The 20,637-nt window shown below is 51.0% G+C and overlaps 1 protein-coding gene across 10 annotated transcripts in view; it reads left to right on the top strand.

The window, feature by feature from the left end:
* Positions 1 to 757: 757 nt before the first annotated feature.
* Positions 758 to 20,637, top strand: part of IQSEC3 (IQ motif and Sec7 domain ArfGEF 3) — a 112,799-nt gene continuing 92,919 nt past the window's right edge. For 9 of the 10 annotated variants that reach the window (XR_004440118.1, XM_033223350.1, XM_033223349.1 and 6 more), the window contains exon 1: positions 758 to 1,442. Coding sequence is in view for 9 of the 10 variants with exons in the window: in XM_033223350.1 (XP_033079241.1) it covers positions 889 to 1,442 (554 nt within the window). In the remaining variant the exon portion in view is untranslated. Of the gene's footprint in view, positions 1,443 to 12,194; positions 12,510 to 20,637 lie in introns of those variants that run through there. The other variant, XM_033223356.1, reaches the window with a different exon arrangement.

Here is a 20,637-nt window from a genome sequence, read left to right as displayed (position 1 = left end):
CTTCTGGAAGCGTTAGCTCCTTGCCACAGAGGATCTGGTTTATTTAGTGTTTCTATCAGGAACTGCCAAAATTGTCTTTAGGTCTCACTCCCAGAAAAAACCCAGCATGAACAGCCTTCCCATCCCAAGTTTAGTCATGGATGAAGGAAGGAGCAGGACCAGATGCTCTTTAGGGTCCCTTAGAGCCCCAGGATCCTTGGGTTCCAGGGAATTCCCCCGCAGAACAGATTGCTGCGAGCAAAAGAGGCGAGGGTGGCCTCTCCTCAGCGGGTAGCTAGATGAACCCCAGCCTCTGGAAGGCCTAGTCCTGGGAAAAAAGAATGCACGTCCCTTCAGGGCCCCATGCCTTCCTCTCCTCCAGCACATTTCTCTTCTTTGCTCCACCTTCCCTTTTTCTGCTTCCTCTCTGACAGCCTCTCCCCTTCTCTTCCTTTCTTTTCTGTTTCTCTTCTCCTACAGGTCCCACCGCACCTTCCCAGTATCGCTGCTTCCCCTGCGCCTACTTTCCAGTCTGGCCAGTCAGATTCACCGTCCTTTTCGGGTCGCCTGCGTTATCTTGCTTTCCTCCCACGCCCCGACACAGGCTCCCTCTCGCTGGCCTCCTCCCTCTCCTCTCTGCCCTGCAGGCAGCAGAGCCTCCTACGACGCCAAGAGGCAGGGAGCTGGGGAGGCCTGGAGGTAGAGGGTGGGGTGGGGGTGGGGCCTTGCGCCGCCGCCCCGCCCCGCGATGCGGGTGTGAAGGTCGGGGTGGCGGTGACGCGGCGCCGGCGGGGGGAGGGAGGCTGGGCCGGTGGGAGAGAGAGGCGAGCCGACTACTGGGCTGTTGGGCTCCCGCGCCCTCGCGCTCCCCGCCCAGGCGCAGGCAGGGCGCAGGCGGCGGCGGGCGGCATGGAGAGCCTGCTGGAGAACCCGGTGCGTGCCGTGCTCTACCTCAAGGAGCTCACGGCCATCGTGCAGAACCAGCAGAGCCTCATCCACACCCAGCGAGAGCGTATCGACGAGCTGGAGCGGCGGCTGGACGAGCTGAGCGCTGAGAACCGCAGCCTGTGGGAGCACCAGCAGCTGCTGCAAGCCCAGCCTCCGCCCGGGCTGGTCCCCCCGTCATCGGCCCCGCTGCCGGCCGCTCCGGCCGCCGCTTCCCCCGCCGCCGCCAGGGCCCAGGAACCTCTCCAGGACCAGGGACAGCGCTCAGCAGCCGCGCCGCAGCCCGCGCCCGAGCTGCCGTCGCTTCAGCACCACGGACAGCTCCTGGAGCAGCCTCAGCGGGGCCCTGGCAGCAGGGCTCACACACCTCAGTCGCCCCACAAGCATCTGGGGACACAGGGCGCCGTGACTGACAAGGAGAAGGAGCGTCCCCCGAGTTGCTGCGCTGCTGCCGGAGCCCTCCTTCAGCACAAATCCCCCTCCGCCCTCGGCAAGGGCGTCCTGAGCAGGAGACCTGAGTGAGCGGGGAGAGGAGATGGGCTCTGTTGTGGTGGGAGCAAGGGAAGCAAGTGGGTGTGCGGGAGAGACGCGGACGTTGGGTGCGTAGGAGTCTAAAGGACGGGAGTGATGTGGCCTGAAGGGACCAGGAGTGTGTAAAGGAGATTTTGGGTAAATGAGGGAACGATATCCGTGCTTGAGAAGATTTTGGGGAATGTTGGAGGAAAAAGGAGTAACCAGACAATTAGTAGGGGCAAAGGAGGAAGGAGGTGGGTGTTAAGTGATTGGTGATAATGGAAACTGAGAGCATTTAAAGGGGGTTAGGCTGGGATGAAGTTCGAGTGAAGATTAAACTGTAGAAAAGAGAACCATTGAAGGAATCTTTTTAAGTGAGAAAAAATTTGGAAGGAAGTTTGGGTAGTAAAAGTATTTGAATGGAGACTGAGATGCGAGAAAAGCTGAAGACTTGGAAAGAGGCATGTGAAGAGCTTTGAAAAGGCTGGGGCCCAGGAAGAGTAGGACCAGGGTAGAGGGGCATTCAGGAGGCCAGGGACAAACCTGAAAAGCAGGAGTGATGTGGGAAACCGGGAGCTGCAGGCAGAGGAAGAGAAAATGTGGCTCTTTAGCTGGTGAAGTGGGAGTCACAGCTAGGAGTGGCTCATTTGGGGAAGCTTTCTCTTCTCTGACCTGAGTGGGCACCCTTGTTCTGAATTCCCGCAGAGCCGAAGGGGTGTAAGGGAATATCCCATCAAACCAGTGGAGGACTCAGGCATGGTTTGAGGGCTCAGTCTGGCTACAGCTTTTTCTTCCAACTCAAGGAGGGTTTTTCATACGAGGTGTTTGGCCATTGTTGAAAGGGAACAATGACATGAGGGACAGTTGGCAGATGGAGTTGGTATTCAGATGTCATGCCCGTTTAAATCTCCCTGCTAAGGCCAGCAACTGCAAACCCTATTTTCCCTGGTTATCTGGTGATCACTGAAATACTGTCTTGGGTCCTGAGAGAAATGTTAACCTCTCAGTTCCTAGGACTTCAAGCTCTTTCTTCACTCACGAGGTCCGTGAAATAGGAATATGGGAAGAAGATGTGAAAGTGTCCGAGATGTTTTCTCCTCTGTACTGGAAAGGCTGTGGCCATGTCAGCTTCTTTTCTCTGATTAGACAAGTGACGGAGAACTAAATAAAGAACAGTTCAAGGGAAAATATACGTGGTCAGCACCCGACCCTGACGATGGTGATGCTAAAGGGAATGCGGAGGGGGAAAGTAGAGCTGAGAATCTCATCTTCATCCAGTTGCATTAAGTCTGGGAGATGCTTGTGAATATTTGCTGTAATCCTTCAAAACTCATTTTCTCTTCCCATCTGTGGTAGAGTTAGAGAAGTTGGGTTAGGCCAGGGTAGCTCACAGAGTATGTTGATCAAAACCACGGGATCTAGGAGGTGAAGGTCTAACATGATCTGGCTTGGCAGATTTAAAACATTTGATTCAAGTCCCAAGAAGGCACAGTTTTCTACCCCAACTCCTTCAAAACCCCTTTGTACTTCCCTCAGGAAAACATTTGAAGGCTTAAAATTCATTTTTATTTTTATTTTTCCTTATCTGGCATAAAAAGCAGAAAGTCAGTTTTCCCTCAATGCCCAAGGCTCAGCAAAAGGCAACATTGTTCCAAGATACTAAGCGATCTTCTCCCCCACATAAGGGGATGAATTTTTCCAGTCCCCTTCCCTGAGGGCAACCACAGCTACCTGGTCATTATGATTTCTCTCCTCATGACTTTTGGTGTCTCCTTTCTCTCCCACCGCATCTCCACTTTCTTTGCATCTCTTCAGGGCACTGTGTGGCCAAGAAGAGTTGAGGAAAGATTATTTTTCTTGGACAAAGACATTGCCATGGCCTTCAGAGTGGCCTATGGAACCCAAACCCTTTCATTCAGTTGGCCCTGCTAGGAATCCTGGGGTTTAGGAATCATCTGGGCTCCTGTCCAGCCCCATATGTCAATTCTGGAGAGGAACTGTGACATCCTCATCTTTCCTTCTCACTTGTCCTGCTTTTGCTTCCCAAAGGAGCAGAACAAAAATAAGAAATAATTAGCATGGTGGGGCAGAGTGGAAGTTATTGGAATCCTTCACTTAGAAATTTGCCCCAGGCACTTAACAGTAGCACCTTACTTTCTCCAGATCCTCCAGCTTTTTCTCCTGCTCCCCAAGCCTGCACACCCAGAAACATAGAGACCACAGATGTGCCTGCCTCCCCTCCTCCCTGTAGCTCTCTTTCCTTGAATGTGAAAACATGGTAATCTTGGCTGGTTGAATATCTTCTGCACCACTCATTTCTTTCCCCACAGTGGCCCAACTTCAACCCAAATTTCCCCACAGAGCCTCAGGAAGGAATCACCATTGCTAATGACATGTTTGGTTCTACCCTGCTTTCTGCCCATGGCCTGTTTTGTATGTTTGTTCTCCTCTGCCCATAGTTGTCCATGATGAGAGACAAGATGGAGCCAGCAGGCAGAGAGAGATCTCCATGGATAGGGAGAGGTCAGGAGGAGGAGAGCAGAGCCAGCAGCCCCCTCCCTGGTATTGCTCCTGGGGAGCTCCCTGCAGAACTGGTTCTCTACTGGGAGTGCTGAAGCGGGAGGAAGAGATGGCACAGTGGGTCTTCCGAACATGGGTTTCCTGTGAATCTTCCCTCATTCCTCCTCTGGCCTCATTTCAGTGAGAACGCGGCCCCAGTGAGGTGGCTGAAGAGTGGGTGAGGGTTTCCAGGGCCACGCACTCTGATAGATGCATTATATCCTCACACAGTTTGACTTTTATCCCCAGAACTCCTCTTCCTACCCAATTCCAGGAGAGGCAGAAGCCATAGAGAACTGGGATTGAAAAATAATGAATCATTTAATTGCCATCTTATCTGCATTAATACATAATCTGGCCTCTCTCCCTCCTTCAGCTGAGGGAGACACAAAGGTAGTGGTCTTGGAGGTCAGTCCAAAAAGGCAGCAATGTGTGGGTGAGTGAATGCAGAGATATTATGGAAGGAAAACATTTGAAGGGTTAAAATTCTTTCTCTGCATGCTTCTTGATTCTTGCTAAGCTCTGACCCCCACTGCTTTTGCCTCTTAATGAAAGCAGCAAATATAGCTTGCTCCTCTTTATTTTTTCAATCAAGGCTCACGACATCTACAGAATTTATTATTATCCCTTTCCTGGTTGGTGCCAGGACCTCAACTTGACTTGACAAATCCTCTTGCCATGGAAGCACATGAACTCATCTGAAGCTGCTGGCTTCAGTGGCTTCTGAGCACATTTGCCCACCTACCAGTCATGCATTTACTGTCCATGGATGACAGGGCTTGTCCATGTCTCCAAGGCCACAGGCAGATGATTGCTGGAGGATAAATTCTTGCATCCCAATTCAAATTCAGCTCCTACTCCAAATCCCCACCTCAATGTGACTAGGAAGTCTGAAGGGCTCCACAACTCCTGTCTTCTCTCTGTTACATTGCTTCTTCCTTTCACATCCCTCCTCTCCCTCACTACTTTCCTCCCTTTTTCTTTCCTTCTCTTCTCCCCTTCTACCTCTCCCTCAAACACTTTCTCTCTCCCATCTTCTCTTCCTTCTATCCTTCTTCCACTTAAGCTACACAGGGAAATCTCTTTTCTCTCTACCCTCATCCTTTAAGCATGAAATCAATCTTGAGTATCTTTTGAGCTCCCTGTTCTCATACTGACTGGAGGCTGGGATGGCTTGAAGAGTTCTGGATGTGTTTTTAGCCTGATTTGTCTAAGATGCTGATGGGAACTGGGGTCTCTGCTCCTATTGAGTCAGAGTTGCTTGAAGATGATCGCTCATGACTGACCCATCCTGGAAGCTATTAAGAAAGTGTGAAGGTCTATCAGTCAACTAGATGTATCAAGTGTCCAGTCTATTCAAAACCCTGCACTCAGTGTTGTGGAAAGATTGGAAAGAAGCAAATGGTCCTGGCTCAAAATAAATGAGAACGTATCTAGAAACATCTAAACAAGTGTAAGCATATTGCAGCTGCCTAGAGCAATCCTCTATCAGAACAGCACAAGGTAAAAAAGGTGAGTATACAAATCATGTTAAGAGCCAAAGAGCAGGTTTTCTTCATTGAAGTCAAAGGTTTATGTCAGAATAGTAAGAGGCAAGGACAGCTGGAAAGGAAACAGAAGCAGAAAATTCAATCCGTGAAGTACCTATTTTGCATGTCCATTTCATTCTAGCCTCTAATGCTACAGCTCCCCACTCATCCTAAGCCCCTCCCCAAAGGGCTAAACCCTGTCACTAGGTGAGGACAGTCTAAACACACAGGGACCTTGTTTACCTTGTGCCCAGAAGGCCTGGTTGCTGAGGAGGCATCGTATGGCCCATGCTCATCAATCTGCCTGTCCTCTTGTTCTTCCCCTATCCCCAGAAGGGAGAGATAGTTTCTAGTCTAAGAAATGGGGCCAGGATGAAGGCTCACCGGGAGGAGGGAGTGTGCATCTTTTTGTTTATATCTAGAAGCTGGCATAGAGTGGCCACTTGCAAAGATTTGCTGCCCTTTGCCTTTCTGAGGGCCTAGGTCACTGCTCTTCCCTTCTTTTCATCCAAAAATAATGCATTTAAGAGAAGCAAGTCACCCCCTGGTCTCTGGGAACCCTGATTGTCTCACTCCTCCTTACTAGCCTCCATGCAGTGTTCCACACCAGCTCCCTCTTCCTTCACTCCCCATCTCCCCCCAGACCCACACAGCGAATGCCATAGGTCCTCACAAAGGCATCCTGGCACATTTTCCCGCTGGCCCAAAACCAAGCAAGAGAAACAACAGTTGGTCCCGCTGATTCAGCAAATCTCTGTGCAGCCTGAGTTTCAAAGGTCACTTATGAGAAAAGGCAGCCGGGGTCAGGGCTGGATGGAGAGGGAATGGAAGGGAGGGTAACATTGAAAAAGAGGGAAGGGCTGGGACAAACATCTGGGCTAGCAATCTGGAAAGAGACTCAACTCCTGAATTTCCATCCCATGTAAAGATTTTTAGACAAGCTGCCTTGTTGGAAAGCCTGAACAGTTTTTTTTTCACTGGAGCCTAAGCATGTCTCAGTGGCCCTGGGCACAGGGCAACAGCAGCTTAGTAACGAGTTCTTAGTAAGAGGCCCTGAGGACACACTCACTGCACCTAGCAGATTCTCAAATGTGAGGCCATCTGGCAGGGTTTCCAAGGCCTGGGTCACTGCAGCAACTTCCTCCTCTGCTTCTGGAAAAGCACAAAGTGCAGGTTCCCACAAAGGCTCCAAAGGGTTGCTTATTTCCATGGAAGAAAGGAGTGGTCATCTTTATTTCAGTCAATGAGGGCATTAACAAAAAGAAAGGGAATCAGGGCCGGGTGTGGTGGTTCACGTCTGTAATCCCAGCACTTGGGGAGGCCGACGCAGGTTGGTCACGAGTTTGGGAGATGGAGACCATCCTGGCTAACATGGTGAAACCCCGTCTCAAGTAAAAAAAAAAAAAAAAAGTTAGCTGTGCATGGTGGTGGGCTCCTGTAGTCCCAGCTACTCAGGAGGCTGAGGCAGGAGAATGGCGTGATCCCAGGAGACAGAGCTTGCAGTGAGCCGAGATCGTGCGGCTGCACTCCAGCCTGGGCAACAGAGTGGAACTCCGTCTAAAAAAAAAAAAAAAGAAAAGCAAAAAAGAAAGGGAATCAGGAGTCAGGCAAGGGCAAAGCTAAATCTTTCAGGCTGAAAGGAATTTCAGGTAACCACTGGATCACATGGGTTCAAGATCGAGGTACTTGAGAACATGAGCTTCGGTCAGGCACAACTGGGGAGAAATCTTGGTACCTCCACAGCTGTGAGACCTCGCCTTCACTGTTTACTTTCTTTTGGCCTCTGTTTTTCCACTTATAAAATGAGGAAAATATCCACCTTAAAGACTTGTTGTAAAGTTTTAAAAATTACATATCATTTATTTAGTACTGTTTGGGGCACATAGTAAGTGCTCAACACATTGCAGTGTTTCTACAGATAAAGAAACCAAGATGGGCAGATCAGTTGAGGTCAGGAGTTTGAGACCAGCCTGGCCAACATGGTGAAACCCTGTCTCTACTAAAAATACAAAATTAGCCAGGGATGGTGGCCCATAGTAGTCCCAGCTACTGGGGAGGCTGAGGCAGGAGAATCACTTGAATCCAGGAGGCTGAGGTTGGCAGTGAGCTGAGATTGTGCCATTGCACTCCAGTCTGGGTGACAGAGCGAGACTCCATCCTCCCAAAAAAAGAAAAAGAAGAAGAAAAAGAAACCGGGGTCCCAGAAAGATAAGAGGTTCACCCATTGTCAGATGACAGTGACAGACCAGAATGCAGGGTCAGGGTTTCTTCTACACTGCCAGGCCACCTTTCTACATATGCTCTTTTCTCATTTACATTCTAACTCTGGCCCATATGCACTCAAGCCATTCCAGACACAGGAATGTTGAGCTTACCTTGAAAAGCAACCAGCAGCACAAATCCATCATCCCTCTGTTATTTGTAATGCTGCCTCACAACTTCCCAGCTGGCAAAGGCTTCTTTAAGCCCAACTAAAACCTCTTCTCTTGCATTTTAAGATTATTTGCACTTCTCTTAAGTATATCAAAGAGATCTGAGTTATCACCTGATGCCCCATGGTAAAAGCAATCACCCCATTTCCTAATTAGGAAAATGACAGTCTCATCTAGGAGAAGGTACACCAACTCGCCAACGACAAAAGTGGAGAGTGAGAAAATGGCATCTGAACCCAGGAAGTGCTTCCCACTTCTTCGGAATGGAGGCTGAATCAATTTCTCCAAGTTCCTCCTTCCTAGGGATGGAAGGTAGACCTGTATCTCTTCAGGACTATGAGGTCAGAAAGCTGAAAAGAACAGCAGGGAGGGACTAAGAAGCCCGATGGGCGTTTGTGGGTTTTCTTCTCTAAAAGACTTTTCTTACATGACATATCTTCCAGGAAAATGAAAACAAATGAAAAAGAAAAGATGGTGGCCTTCTAAAATTCTCTCCCAGGGTGTCTGTGACTATGAGGCTACCATAGGCAAAGGCTGCTGGTGTGTGTGTGTGCTGGGGTGGGAGTGGAGGGCAGACTATTTAGTTGTTGCTCTTTGGTTGGAATAAGGGATCTGGGAGGGTTATGTCACTCTTCAAGATGTGTGTGTGTGCTGAGCAGCACCTTTTCTCCCTGGCAGGTAGGCTGCTATGGACAGAGGTCATGTGGGCAGCCTGTCCAAGTCCCTGCCCAGAGAAGGGCCCCATGCTCTGTGCTGGCATCAGACCATTCCCTCTAAGCCACAGCTTCAGGGCCTAGAGGTTTTTAGGAGCTGGGCCAGGGTCTCCTAGCCCCTTTGGGGAGTTAACCAAATATCAGAGCTAGAAGGATTCTTCCAGGTAACCTGTTCAAACTCTCATTTGGCAAATGAGAAAACTAAGGCCTGAGAAGAAAGTGACTGTTGCTTCCAAACTAGTTAGTGGCAGAACTAGGTTTAGAGCTCAGATTCTCTTAACTCTTCATCCACTGCTCTCAACATTATGTGATGATGGACCAAAAGAGCCAGTCAGGGCTGCTTCACGGGTGGGGAGGCTAAACTTACAGCTAGTCCCGTAACCCCAGGGAGGTCCCTCGGCCTTCCAGAATATCTCAACTATGCTAATAATTCCACAGCCAGAGATGACTTTGGGCACTTGAAGGTTATCCTCCTTGTTTAAATGCAAATTTTCCTAGGAAGGGGGAAAAATCAACACATGTAGCCTTATCAGCCTTTCAGACTTGAGTGGAAAGAGTTTATTTGAGCAATTTCCCAGAGCAGGGTTTGGTAAGAGGGGAGGGTACTGTGGTAGCACTGGTTAACTAAGGGCCAGGGAAGGAGAGTGCTAAGGAGCTGAAGGGCTCATGAGGGAGGCAGTTCAGAGTCTAAATGTATTTTTAGCTCAACTAAATTTTGCAGAGAATTGGAATTGCCTTGTTTGGCCCTGATAAGGAAAGGGGAGGGACACAGGGCACTTCCACTGACTTGTCATGGAATAGTAAGTCTTTGGGCTGTGGAAGGGATACTTTCCCAGTGAACTTCACGTGTGGAAGTCATAAAGCAAGAAGTTAAAGAGCATGATGATGTGTGATAAACTTGTTTGCTCCTTTCTAGGATCTTAAAATAATTTTTTGGATGGTGAAATGTCACATGACTCTGTTGGGGTTTGCTATGGGGCAGGAAGATGTGGGCAGGAAGAGCTGGCAGGCAGCAGAGGTTGGTGTCGCACGAGCCTGAAGGGGATAGGAGATGAGAGTCAAACTCAACACCTAGAAGGTGCATGATAAATACTGGTTGAATAAATAAACTCTCCATCTGTAGGGCCCAGGCAGGCTCATAGATTGTTGAGTGGAGGTGGGTTGTGGTATCGGGGCTGAGGAAGAGTTGGGCAGAAGGGAGGACCCCTGTGCTTGGGCCCAACAGCACAGCTCACTGTCCTGCGGCTGAGCCCATGTGGAAAGCTGGACTCAGAGGCTCAGCTCTTCAAGCTCTTCAGGCTGGTTGGGGTGTGAGAGGGATGAGAGGTGAGGGCAGTACTGCCCCTGGCAATAAACAGAACCGACCCCAATCCTAGCTATGAGCAAGGAGAGCCCTCTCCTCCTTCTGCCCCCAGCCTCTGACCAGTCTGTCAGCCCAGGAAGCTGCATTAAGAACGTAAACTCTGCAGAGAGAGTTTCATCACACATGCGTGTGCACACACACAAGCACGGCCCTGTCAGCAGGTGGAGTGAGAAATGGGCAACGGGCCTAAGAAGGCAGGAGGGAAAGGAGGCTTGCATTGTGGCCATATCTCTGGGGGAAAAGAGCGGGAAGAGCTGGATTCTGGGATCATGAACCAGCAGCACCCAGGTTCCAGGCCCCTTACTCCTATTTCTCAATCAGGCAGGATCAGCTCTGTTCAGGGAAGTGTCAATACTGTGACAAGAGGGTGAGCAAGTGGCGTGGAGGCGTTTGTGGACCTGAGTGGGCATGACTCTGCATGGACAACTGTGTGTTACTGACTTGGGCTGGGGGAGCTGGAGGACAACCCACACTATACTAAAGATGCACAGGCTTCACAGCAAAGATCAGCCTAGCTTTATCTCAGTATCTCCCAGTGAACCCTGGCCTGGTCACACCATCAGCACTCCCGGTTCCTTTTCCTTTCTCTGCGTGAAGTGTTTCATCTCCATTGGCTAGCCAGGTCCTCCTGGGTCTTCCCCTCTGTAAAATGGGGCAAATCTACCGCGTCTCCATGCCCACTCTGTCTGGAGCATGCAGGAGACCAGGTCCCCGAGGACTGAGCTCCTGGGAAGAAGGCTGTGTGGAAGGCGACAGGTACAGGGGCCGTGTCACTGGAATTCTATGGAGGTATAGTGTTTGGAAGCTCAGGTACAGGGCGGCGAGACACACAGAAAGCTGTCGTGTGATTTTCCCTGCAGGATATCTCCGCCTAGCTGAGGCCAGGGCCTGGCGCCAATGATCTCTCAGGACTTGGGATGCATCAGGTCAAACCAGCCAACCACTTGCCTCCAATCAGGAATGCACTCCCCATCGCAGGCAGAGAGACAAGGGAGTTCCACAATTTCTTCCTTGATGAATGATTCCTGTCTACCACAATTTTCATTCAATGCATCAAATCAACCAATGATTATTTAAAAACAGCAGCAACAAAAACTCTGCAAAGCGGGTGGGAATTTCCTGTTTGGGTCTAGCCTCTGTGCTTCCTGTGCATAGCCTGGTCTTTACCCTGGATGCTTCCAAATGGGCATCATCTGGCATCTCTGACATTCTTGGTGCTACTTAACGCATGATAAGAACCCATCAGAGAAGGCCAAAGGGATTTCCAGAGACAGGTAGAGGCACTGCGCTGGGCAGCACCAGGGAGGAATATTATCTTTTCAAGCAGCTGGACTCTGACCCAGAAGCCAGAACTCCTGAGTACTGAGGTCAGCACCTTTTTCACACACCCCCAACTATAAGCTTGAGGCAAATCCCTCCCCTTCTCTGGACCTCGATTTCCCCTCCTGCTCAATGGGGACATTTTTGGGCCTCCCTCTTCCCCCTTCTACCAGGTCGCCAAGGCCGGCAAAGCAGAGCTGTCTGGGGGCTACCGCAGCAGGAAGGACCGAGCTTAGATATGAAAAAAGGCTTCTAAATGACGAGAGCCACAGAAAGAGCGCTCCAGCTGGCTCAGGATAGGGGGCTCTCTCCCTTTCAAGAACAAAAGATGGCAGACGCCCGGGGGCCTTGGGGCAGAATGAGGTAAATTCTGCAAGGACTTCCACATCTAAGACCCTAGAAATCTGCAGGCGGCCTCCTCCGACCATGCATGCGTAAAACCCGGGAGCAGCAGGAGGGGAGGACTCGGGTGCAGCCGGCCTCGCTGGGGTGTCCCTCAGTCCCTCCGCCCCCGACCTTGGCCGGGCCAGCCTGGGAAAAGCCTTTCCTCTGTGCGCGCTCCCAGGGCTCCTCCGTGGGGACGGAACATGGAGTCGGGCTCTCGGCTGCGTGGGCGGGCTGGCTAGCAGCAGGCAGACGAGAAGGAATCTCCCGGCCCACGCGCCCCCTCCCAGCGTCCAGCCTCGCACTTCCTCGCGGGGGCGGCGGCGAGGACCCGCACCCCGGCGCGGGAAAGCCGCGCGCCCCCCGCCGCCCCGCCCCCGCCCCGCCCGGCTGAGGAAGGCGGCTGCTGAGTCACCCGCTGAGGGAAGCGCCGCCCGGGTGCCCCCGCCTCCCAGCGCCGTGGCGCCCCCGCGCCCCGCACCCCCCACGCCCGCCCCCACGCCCACGCAGCCTGGCTGCGCACAGCCGCCAGCCCACGGCGTCCGGGGCCTCCCCGCGCAGGGCGCCGCCGCCTCCCGCGTTCCCAGCCCGAGGGGGCGCGGAAGGGGCTTCGAGGCTTCGGCACCGCCCGCCGCCGCTGCTGCTCGTGCTGCCGCCAACCCGGGGAGCAACGGGGCCCGGGGGCTCCCCCGGCCTTCGGGCTGGCTGCTGGACGCTGGATGTGCGCCCCTCCTCGGCCTCCGTGGGCCACAGTCCAGGCTAGTGTGATGGTGTGAGTAGACTCCCTTGGAGAAGAAGGGGACATTGAGGCGGGGGCGGCTAGGAGGGGTCGGGGATGAGGACGGTGACACCCAGGTTCAAATTCTACTCAGAATCCACCTTTCCTGGTCTTCCTTGTACCCAAGACACCTCGGCAAAAAAATACATTTAAAACTCCCAGCCTTATCTTAGCCTTGGCATGTTTATATTTGTATTTTATCGAATCACAGTCTTAGAATTCCCAGGGGTGTAGGTCGTCTTCTCAGCCTACGGTGCAGCAGAATAGTTCCGATAGGGCCCTGGGTTTGAATCTCGGTTCGGTCGTTTACTAGCTGTGTGATCTCAAGCAGTGACAGCCTCGCGTTTCCCGTTCCTGAACTAAGGAATACGAATAGTACCGCCCTCCTGGGATTGCTAGGAAAATTCAGGGGTAATGCCTGTAAAGCGTCAGGCAAGCCAAGTGCCTGGCACTCAGTGAGGGCTCAACGCGTGGTAGTTGCTGTTATTCTGGGGCCTTTCTAGTGGCAGAAAGTGCTTTATGAAGGTGAGAGGCCTCACCACTCCTCACCCTGACCCCGCGTCTTCTAACGGGTTCTGAACAGTACTCCTTCCCTGTTTGACTTCCCTGAATATTTGAAGGCAGATAGCCATCCTTCCCTTCCCTTGCCTTCGGGTCCACTGACGCCCCTCCCCCGTCTACTTTCAGGAGATCGCACCTGATGCTGGCACTTCCTGCTCCTCATGGCTCTGCGGGTGGCTCTGCCTCACCTGGATCACTGCTCTCCCAGAGCACAGGAGCTGAGAGTGAGCCCTGCAGTGCAGGGGCTGTGGCCAGACCAGCTTTGGGCACAGGGAGGCCCTCCCTCACTCCCTGCCTAGCTTTGGATGGTGGCTAGGGACCCACTGGCTTTCTCCGCCCCAGCCATAGATGGGACCTAGCACACATGAGGTCAGCTAAAGCCTCAGGCTCTTTCACTTGAAGGACTCTGGCTTCTAGCCACCTCTACTTGTGCAAGTGGCTTTTAACTTACACACAAAATTGCTAATATAATTTGCTTTTAATGTAATTCACCATTTCCTTTTTTTAAGAGATGGTGACTCTGTCACCCAGACTGGAGTACAGTGGCACAGTCACTGCTCTCTGCAGCCTCGAACTCTTGGGGTCAAGTGATCCTCCCACCTCCGTCTCCCAAGTAGCTAGGACTACAGGCATGCATCGTGACACCTGACTCATTTTTTTGTTTGTTTTTGTAGAGATGGAGGTCTCCCTGTGTTGCCCAGGCTGGTCTCGAACTCCTGGCCTCAGGCAATCTTCCCAATTCAGCCTCCAGAGTCGTTTGATTCACTCTTTTCAAATAGATAATACATTGACCTAGTACAAGATTTAAAAGAAAAGAGTTTGCAGTGAAAAGCATCTCCCCCATTCTTGTTTCCTAACCACTCAAATTCCTCCCCGCCCCTACACCTTCCAGCAACCACTATTATTTCTCATGTCTGATTTGTTTTTCTAAGACCACCAGAGTGGGCACAAAAGAACCAGCGAGTAGGCAAGTGTAGGAGCAAAACTGCAAGTTTATTTTGGTCACCTAAGGTGTGGGGAAGAGCTCCAAATGGACCTCGGACCTGCGCAGGATTTTGGCCGAGGGAGGTAAAGAGGAGACAAGGGCACTTACCCCAGAGAGGCCGTGAGAGTGAGGGAAGCGGGTCTCAGGTCCTGGTCCGTCTGTGGCGTGGAACGAGGAGGAGGAGGAGGCTCCCCAGACCCTGGGGGCCCTGAGGAGGGGTCTCCTCCCGGGTTCGGCACCAACTGATTTGTTTTTCTAAGACCACCAGAGCGGGCACAAAAGAACCAGCAACTAGGCAAGTGTAGGAGCAAAACTGCAAGTTTATTTGGTCACCTAGCTTCAGGGGAAGAAGGTGGGTAAGGAGAGGTCTGTCGGCCTCCGGCAAATGAGGCCCCCAGAGTCGCCCGTGGAGCTCTCGGAGGGAGTTCCGACAGTCCCCACCGCAGTGGGGAAGCTGGGAAGTCCGTGCGTGGTATTCGTCCGGAGCGGCTTTTCTAGGAGTGGGAGGGCAATAGGCGGGGCACCGGCGTGTCAGGGGGCGTTCCGCAGGTGCGACCAGGTAAATCTTGGTCTCTTCGGATTGACATCACCTGGCGCATGCCTAGTTGGTCTGCACCTTCCCGGGTCGCCGGCTGCATTTTCGCGCCCGCGGGAAAAGTTGGGGGGGGGGGATGAAGAACCCGGAAGTGCACCATCTTGCCTCCGTTCATCCAAACAATGTCTTTCCAGCTATATGTACATTCAAGCAAAATGTGTATTTCTTTTTACAGAGATACTAGTATGCTATGCGCTGTTCTGCACCATGAGTTTTGTTCCTTAATAATGCATCTTAGTGATCTTTCCTTATTAAATATAAAAAGAGCTGCCGCATTCTTTTTTAATAGCTGCAAAATATTCCACTGTGTGGCTGTGAAGCTAGGTCCTTTTTGCTGTCTGCTGAGAGTTTTGGAAGGCAAGTAATTATTTAAGGTGGGCTTTCCCAGGGCCAGAGAGGGGAGGAAGCAGGTATTATTGTGCAGCTCCATTTGAACTTGCCCCTCAGGCTGACGTGCTGCTGCAGCCTCTTACAGACATGGGTCAGGTGCGGCCCAAATACGACTCCGTGGGTGTGCTTCTCAGTCTGAAAACTCCAGCTTGGCTCGCTTTTGTTTCCCGGGCTCCCTTTGTTGTCAGCAGTCATCAAGCTTGGGGGAACCATCAGGGTGCTATCATCTGGCTCAAAACCAGCTGAAGGTGAGTCCTGTAACCCCACCAATTTCAGGAAGCCTTCCCGAACCGATCTGATAAATAAATAGATGTTCTTAGAGCCTTGCCCCTTACTTTCCACCCCAGGCTGAGCACACACCAGTCCTTGCTAAGAACAAAATTAATTCTTTATTCTTGTGGCTTAGAAAAGCTTGTTTCCTTCTCTCTGTAAGTATATATTTTCTTGGCATCCGTATTCTTCCTTTCACTTAACAAATATTGTCTGCTGTGTGCCAGTTACTATTCTAGGCCCTGGGGTATAGCAGTGAACAAAAAAACTCCCAAATTCCTTCATGAAGCTTACAGACAAACAAGGTCATTAGTGAAAACTTACAGTGCATCTGATGGGATAAGTGCTCCGGAGAAAAAGCAGAGAAGAGAGCCGGAGTAAAGCAATCTGCACTTTCAAACTGGGTACCCTGGGGAGAGAGCACCTGAGCAAGGTCCTGAAGGAGGGGAGGGAGGGAGTTCTGCGGCTGTCTGGGGATGGGCGTCCCTGGCAGAACGAACAGCTAGCATAGAGGCCAAGGTGGTACCCTGCCAGGTTGTTCAAGTAAGACAAGGGCCCAGAGAGCACAGGGAGAGGCATCTGAGGCAAAGTCGGAGAGACTGGTGGGGTATGGGAGGGTAGGACGGTGCAGGGGTATAGCAGATCTTGTAAGAGATTCTCAGCTGGGATTTCCAGGTCCACCAGGGAGCATTTGGAAATGTGTGGGGACATTTTAGTTGCCACAATAACTGGTGGGGCTTGGGTGAGGGAGGTGTTTGCTCTATGGCATGCAGTGGGTAAGGGCCACGTCAAACATCCTTCAGTGCATGGGACAGACCACACAGTGAAGACTTTTCCTGCCAAAAATGCCACTGTTTCTTGTTGAGGGCATTGGAGTCTATTAGGAATTGTTTGGCTTTTACCTTCAGAAAAACTAGGAACCAGTGGATGCCTTTGAGCAGAGGGTGCTTAAAAGGAACTTTGGATGCTTGTTTGAGAATAGACTGAAGAGGAAAGAAAGACAGAAGCAGGGAGTTCAGGTAGAAGGTTGTCACACAGCCCAGGTAAGAGATGCTAGTAGCTTGGACCAGGGTAGTAGCAATGAAAGTATAATCTGTAGCCAAAACAACAGTGCTTCCTGAGGGATCGGTGTGGGGTGTGAGACAAAGAGGAGCTGAGGATGAGTTCAAGGTTTGGGGCCAAAGTTATTAGAAGGATGGGATGGAGAAGTCCATGGGGGATGAGGAGGGTTTGAGCATTTGACAGATGGCGTTTGAGACAGCTCTTAGATATTTGAGAGGAGATGTGCAGTAGGCATTTCGAATGGGCTGGAGGTGTAACTTTGGGATGCTTTTAAAGCCTTGAGACTGGGCCACGCTACCAAGGGGTGAGAACAGAAGACAAAAGAGGCCCAAGGCAGATCTGCAGTGCACACAATGCTAACAGGTGGGCATGGGAGCTGAGAGGGAGCACCCAGAGGAAGGAGAACAGCCAGGAGAAGCATGTAGTGTTCTGGCAAAGAGCGTTTCCACAACTGCTGAAACGTGGAGGATGCAGACTGAGAATTGTCCATTAGCTTTAGCAACATTCAGATAATTGGTGACCTTGAAAAGCATGGTCTTGGGAGTGCAGTGGATTTGGAGGCTTGATTAGTGGGTTTGAGAGAGAAGGGAGAAGAGACTTGAGAGACAAATCAACCAAATAGAACATGTGGACCCTTGATCAGGCTTGATTTAGACAAAGCAATTGGAACTAGACATTTTTAAGACAGGGGAATTTGAACATAGATGAAGTATTAGGTGATGTTAGAGAATTGTTAATTTAGTTAGGAATGATGAAGATACTCGTATTTTTTTTTAAGTTCTTACCTATTAGAGGGATACATTGTGGGTGACATGATATTTCTGGGGCTTGCTTTATAATACTGTAGCAAAAAAGTTGGGAAATAGAAGACTGGCAAGATATATGTTTGAAATTTCCCTAATAAAATGTGTAAAAGATGCCAGAATGGGAGGAATTACAGAAAGTGAGTGTAGAAAACGCTGATGAGTTTTGCTATAAAGAGAAGCAAAGAAATGGGGTGACAGCTGGAGGGACGAAGTGGGTTCAAGAGAAAGGATTGTTCTTTAAGATGGGAGAAGTGATAGTATGCTTCAGCAGCATGTCAGCTAACTACACGTGCTGACCGTCCACCATGGCAAAGGCCCTGTCCTAACTCCTGTAGGGAAACTGAGAATGACTGCATCACTCCCGGAGGAAAGCCATCATTTAACGAAAGCGAACGCTGACTATGAGTGAGGCACGCTATGAAGCACTTTACAAACTTTCTCTCAACGTGTCCTAATAGCACCTTTCTGAGCTGGGCTCCATTCTGCATTCCAGGCAACACGAGGTTGCTTGTGCAGATTCACCCTCAGCCAGTGTGACCCTGGCAGGCAGTGCTGCCAGCCTCTGCTCTCCATGGCCACCCCGCAGACAACTGCAGTAACATGCATCCAAATCCCCAGGAGAAGTTTTTTCCAAATCCACATGGCCCAGCCTCAGTGCTAGAGACTGTTGTTCAGCAGGGGCTAGGGGAAAGAAGACAGCCACAAATGCTTGCAACGAGGCTCTCAGGAGGTTCTGACGCAGCTCCCTGCTAGAAAACCATTAGGATATGTCAGCCTGGGCACACTCACTTACCATCGCATACACCAGCGTTCACACCGGTGCTGTGAGTAATTAGGCTGGCTGAGGCTAGGGAGAAAATTAAAATGTGATGAGCTGGGCTGTACAGGAGAGTGGAGAGGAGGGGAGCTGAGCGTGGCATTGTCATTTAGGGATGGGAAATTTTGTTGAGGTTCCTCAAGGGCAAGAGTCATATGTTTGCATTCGTTTTACAAGTATTTGTTGAGCACCTGTGGCATGTCAGGCTCTGCTGTAGGCTCAGGGATTCGCAGTGAACAAGTCAAACAAAGCCCCTGCCGCCGTGGAGCTCCCATTCAAGAGGAGAAGGCAGATATTTAACAAGAAAATTCACATGCGTATAACAGAAATTCCCAAGGACTAGAAGAAAAATACGGGGGTGGCTTGGGGGAGGATAGCTCTGAAGAGAAGTCCTCACTTAGGGGATGGCATCTGAGCAGAGAGATGAAAGAAAACCAAGCATGTGAAGACCTCAGGGGAAAGCATTCCATATGAAGGCCGTGGGGCTGAAAGAAAAGCATGCATTCAAAGAACAGAGGAAGGGAAGGGGGGGCCAGAGGGAAGCAAGAGGGAGGAGAAAGACAGGGAGAGGACATGGCGTCACAGTGGGCCTTCTGAGGGAGTTTGTGGGGAAGGAGGTTGATGGGAAGGCAAGGTTGGGGGGGGCCTTTGAGCAGTGGAATGATGTGATCCACAACAGAAAACAGAGCCTAGGGGTTCGAGGGCAGAGAAGGGAGAGCAGTTCAGCAGGAAGCCCTGGAGTGCAGTGCACACTCATTTGGTATGCATTCATTTATCCAACCTTCCTTTCAACATCCATGTACCTGATTTCTGCTGTGTGCTCGACATTTCTGTGTATTTGTTATCTCATTTATCCACATGATGCTGATGGGAAGGAATTACAATCCCTGCTTCACAGAGGCAGTAACTGAGGCTCAAAGAGGTTAAGGTGATCCACCCAAGGTCACACAGCTAAAGTGGCATCTTCGGGATTCGTGTGTGAGCCTCTGACACCCTGGCATAGCTGTCCTCACTCTAAGAGGAGTCCCCTGGGCTGTGGGAAGTGCAAAGCCTAATCTGGGACAGAGACCATTGTTCAGGAACAGAAAGGCTGGTGGCGTCATGCCCATAGGACAGTTGTTCATGTTGCTGCAGCTCTGAATTTGGCCCGTGGCCCACTCATCTCAGTGCCCAGCCTGGCAGGACTGGGCTTGATGACTGGCAGAGTATCACCCACGTGTAGCTACAAGATGAATGGTTTACATGTCCCCATGGGACATCGCATCCCTGCCTGGTCCATATTGTCAGGAGGGTTCACATCGTGGACAAAACATCCTTGTTCTCAGCTCTGCATGTGCGCCTGTATGCATGCGCACGTGTGCACAGGCAGGGTTGTGTGTGAGAATACGTATGTGTGTATGTGTCTATGCATTTACAAATCCAGGATGTTGTGTGCGCAGGTTTGGGGAGTTTATTTAGGACCTATGTGCATTGTTGTAAGAGCTCTGAGTGAGTGCATGAAGTGAAGCATGCGTGTATGCGTGTGTCCACCAAGAGGTACAGGTGTACGTTGTGTGTACATATCTTTGTGCATCCAAGCAGATGTGTGTGAATATGTTGAGTATTTGGGTTTAGCAGATTCACCAGAAGCAAACAGCTGTTTTTGTGGGTATGTGATGGGGGTACCTGAGCAGTCTATGCTAGAAGGTCGGTTGAAGCTCTGGGATTGGGGATTGGCTGGGTAGGTTTTGATGTTTCTGTCAAACTTCAAGAGTCGGCCGGGCGCGGTGGCTCAAGCCTGTAATCCCAGCACTTTGGGAGGCCGAGACGGGCGGATCACGAGGTCAGGAGATCGAGACCACCCTGGCTAACACCATGAAACCCCGTCTCTACTAAAAAATACAAAAAAAGCCGGGCGAGGTGGCAGGCGCCTATAGTCCCAGCTACTCGGGAGGTTGAGGCAGGAGAATGGCGTAAACCCGGGAGGCGGAGCTTGCAGTGAGCTGAGATCCGGCCACTGCACTCCAGCCTGGGCGACAGAGCCAGACTCCATCTCAAAAAAAAAAAAAAAAAACTTCAAGAGTCTGACTGTGCTATGAAGGGCAAGATCAAGGCTCTTCCACTCACAGCCCAGAGGCCACCTCCTCTGCAGATGCCTGGGGTCAAGGGGTGCCGTGAGAATGGATGCCAGAAGCAGTGTGCAGCAAAAGACGTCAGAGCTGTGAGTCCTCGGGAGGTTGTCAAACCTCCCTTAGCCTCAAATGGCATTAATAATAATAATGACATTAATTATCATTAGTATAATATTTTTCCATGGGATTACTCTCAGGATGTTCAGAACTGTTTTTTAAATCAGAAACATGCATAAACGCAGTGTTGCTATTGGTCAGGACTTGCCTTCACCATTCCTGGAGAAACACCGCGTGCCCACGCTGACTCAGCGGGGATTAGGAACGCTGTGGAGGCATGCTACCCTGGCGCTGTGAGACGGGACTTGGTACGGAGCAGCCTCAGAGCCTGACAGAGGCCCAATGGCCTTCATCCGTCCTCTCAAGCTGGCTTTGTCCAGCTGCCAGGCACCCATCTGCCAGGTAATGCAGAGATCTCTTGTGAGGGAAGCTGGCAGGATATGGCCACAGGCCCAGCTCTGCAATTCA

Source organism: Trachypithecus francoisi, unplaced genomic scaffold (genome assembly GCF_009764315.1).
Source record: "Trachypithecus francoisi isolate TF-2019V2 unplaced genomic scaffold, Tfra_2.0 Lachesis_group11, whole genome shotgun sequence".
Lineage (NCBI taxonomy): Eukaryota > Metazoa > Chordata > Mammalia > Primates > Cercopithecidae > Trachypithecus > Trachypithecus francoisi.
Note: the sequence above shows the minus strand (reverse complement) of the source record. Positions and strands in the feature narration are given on the sequence as shown.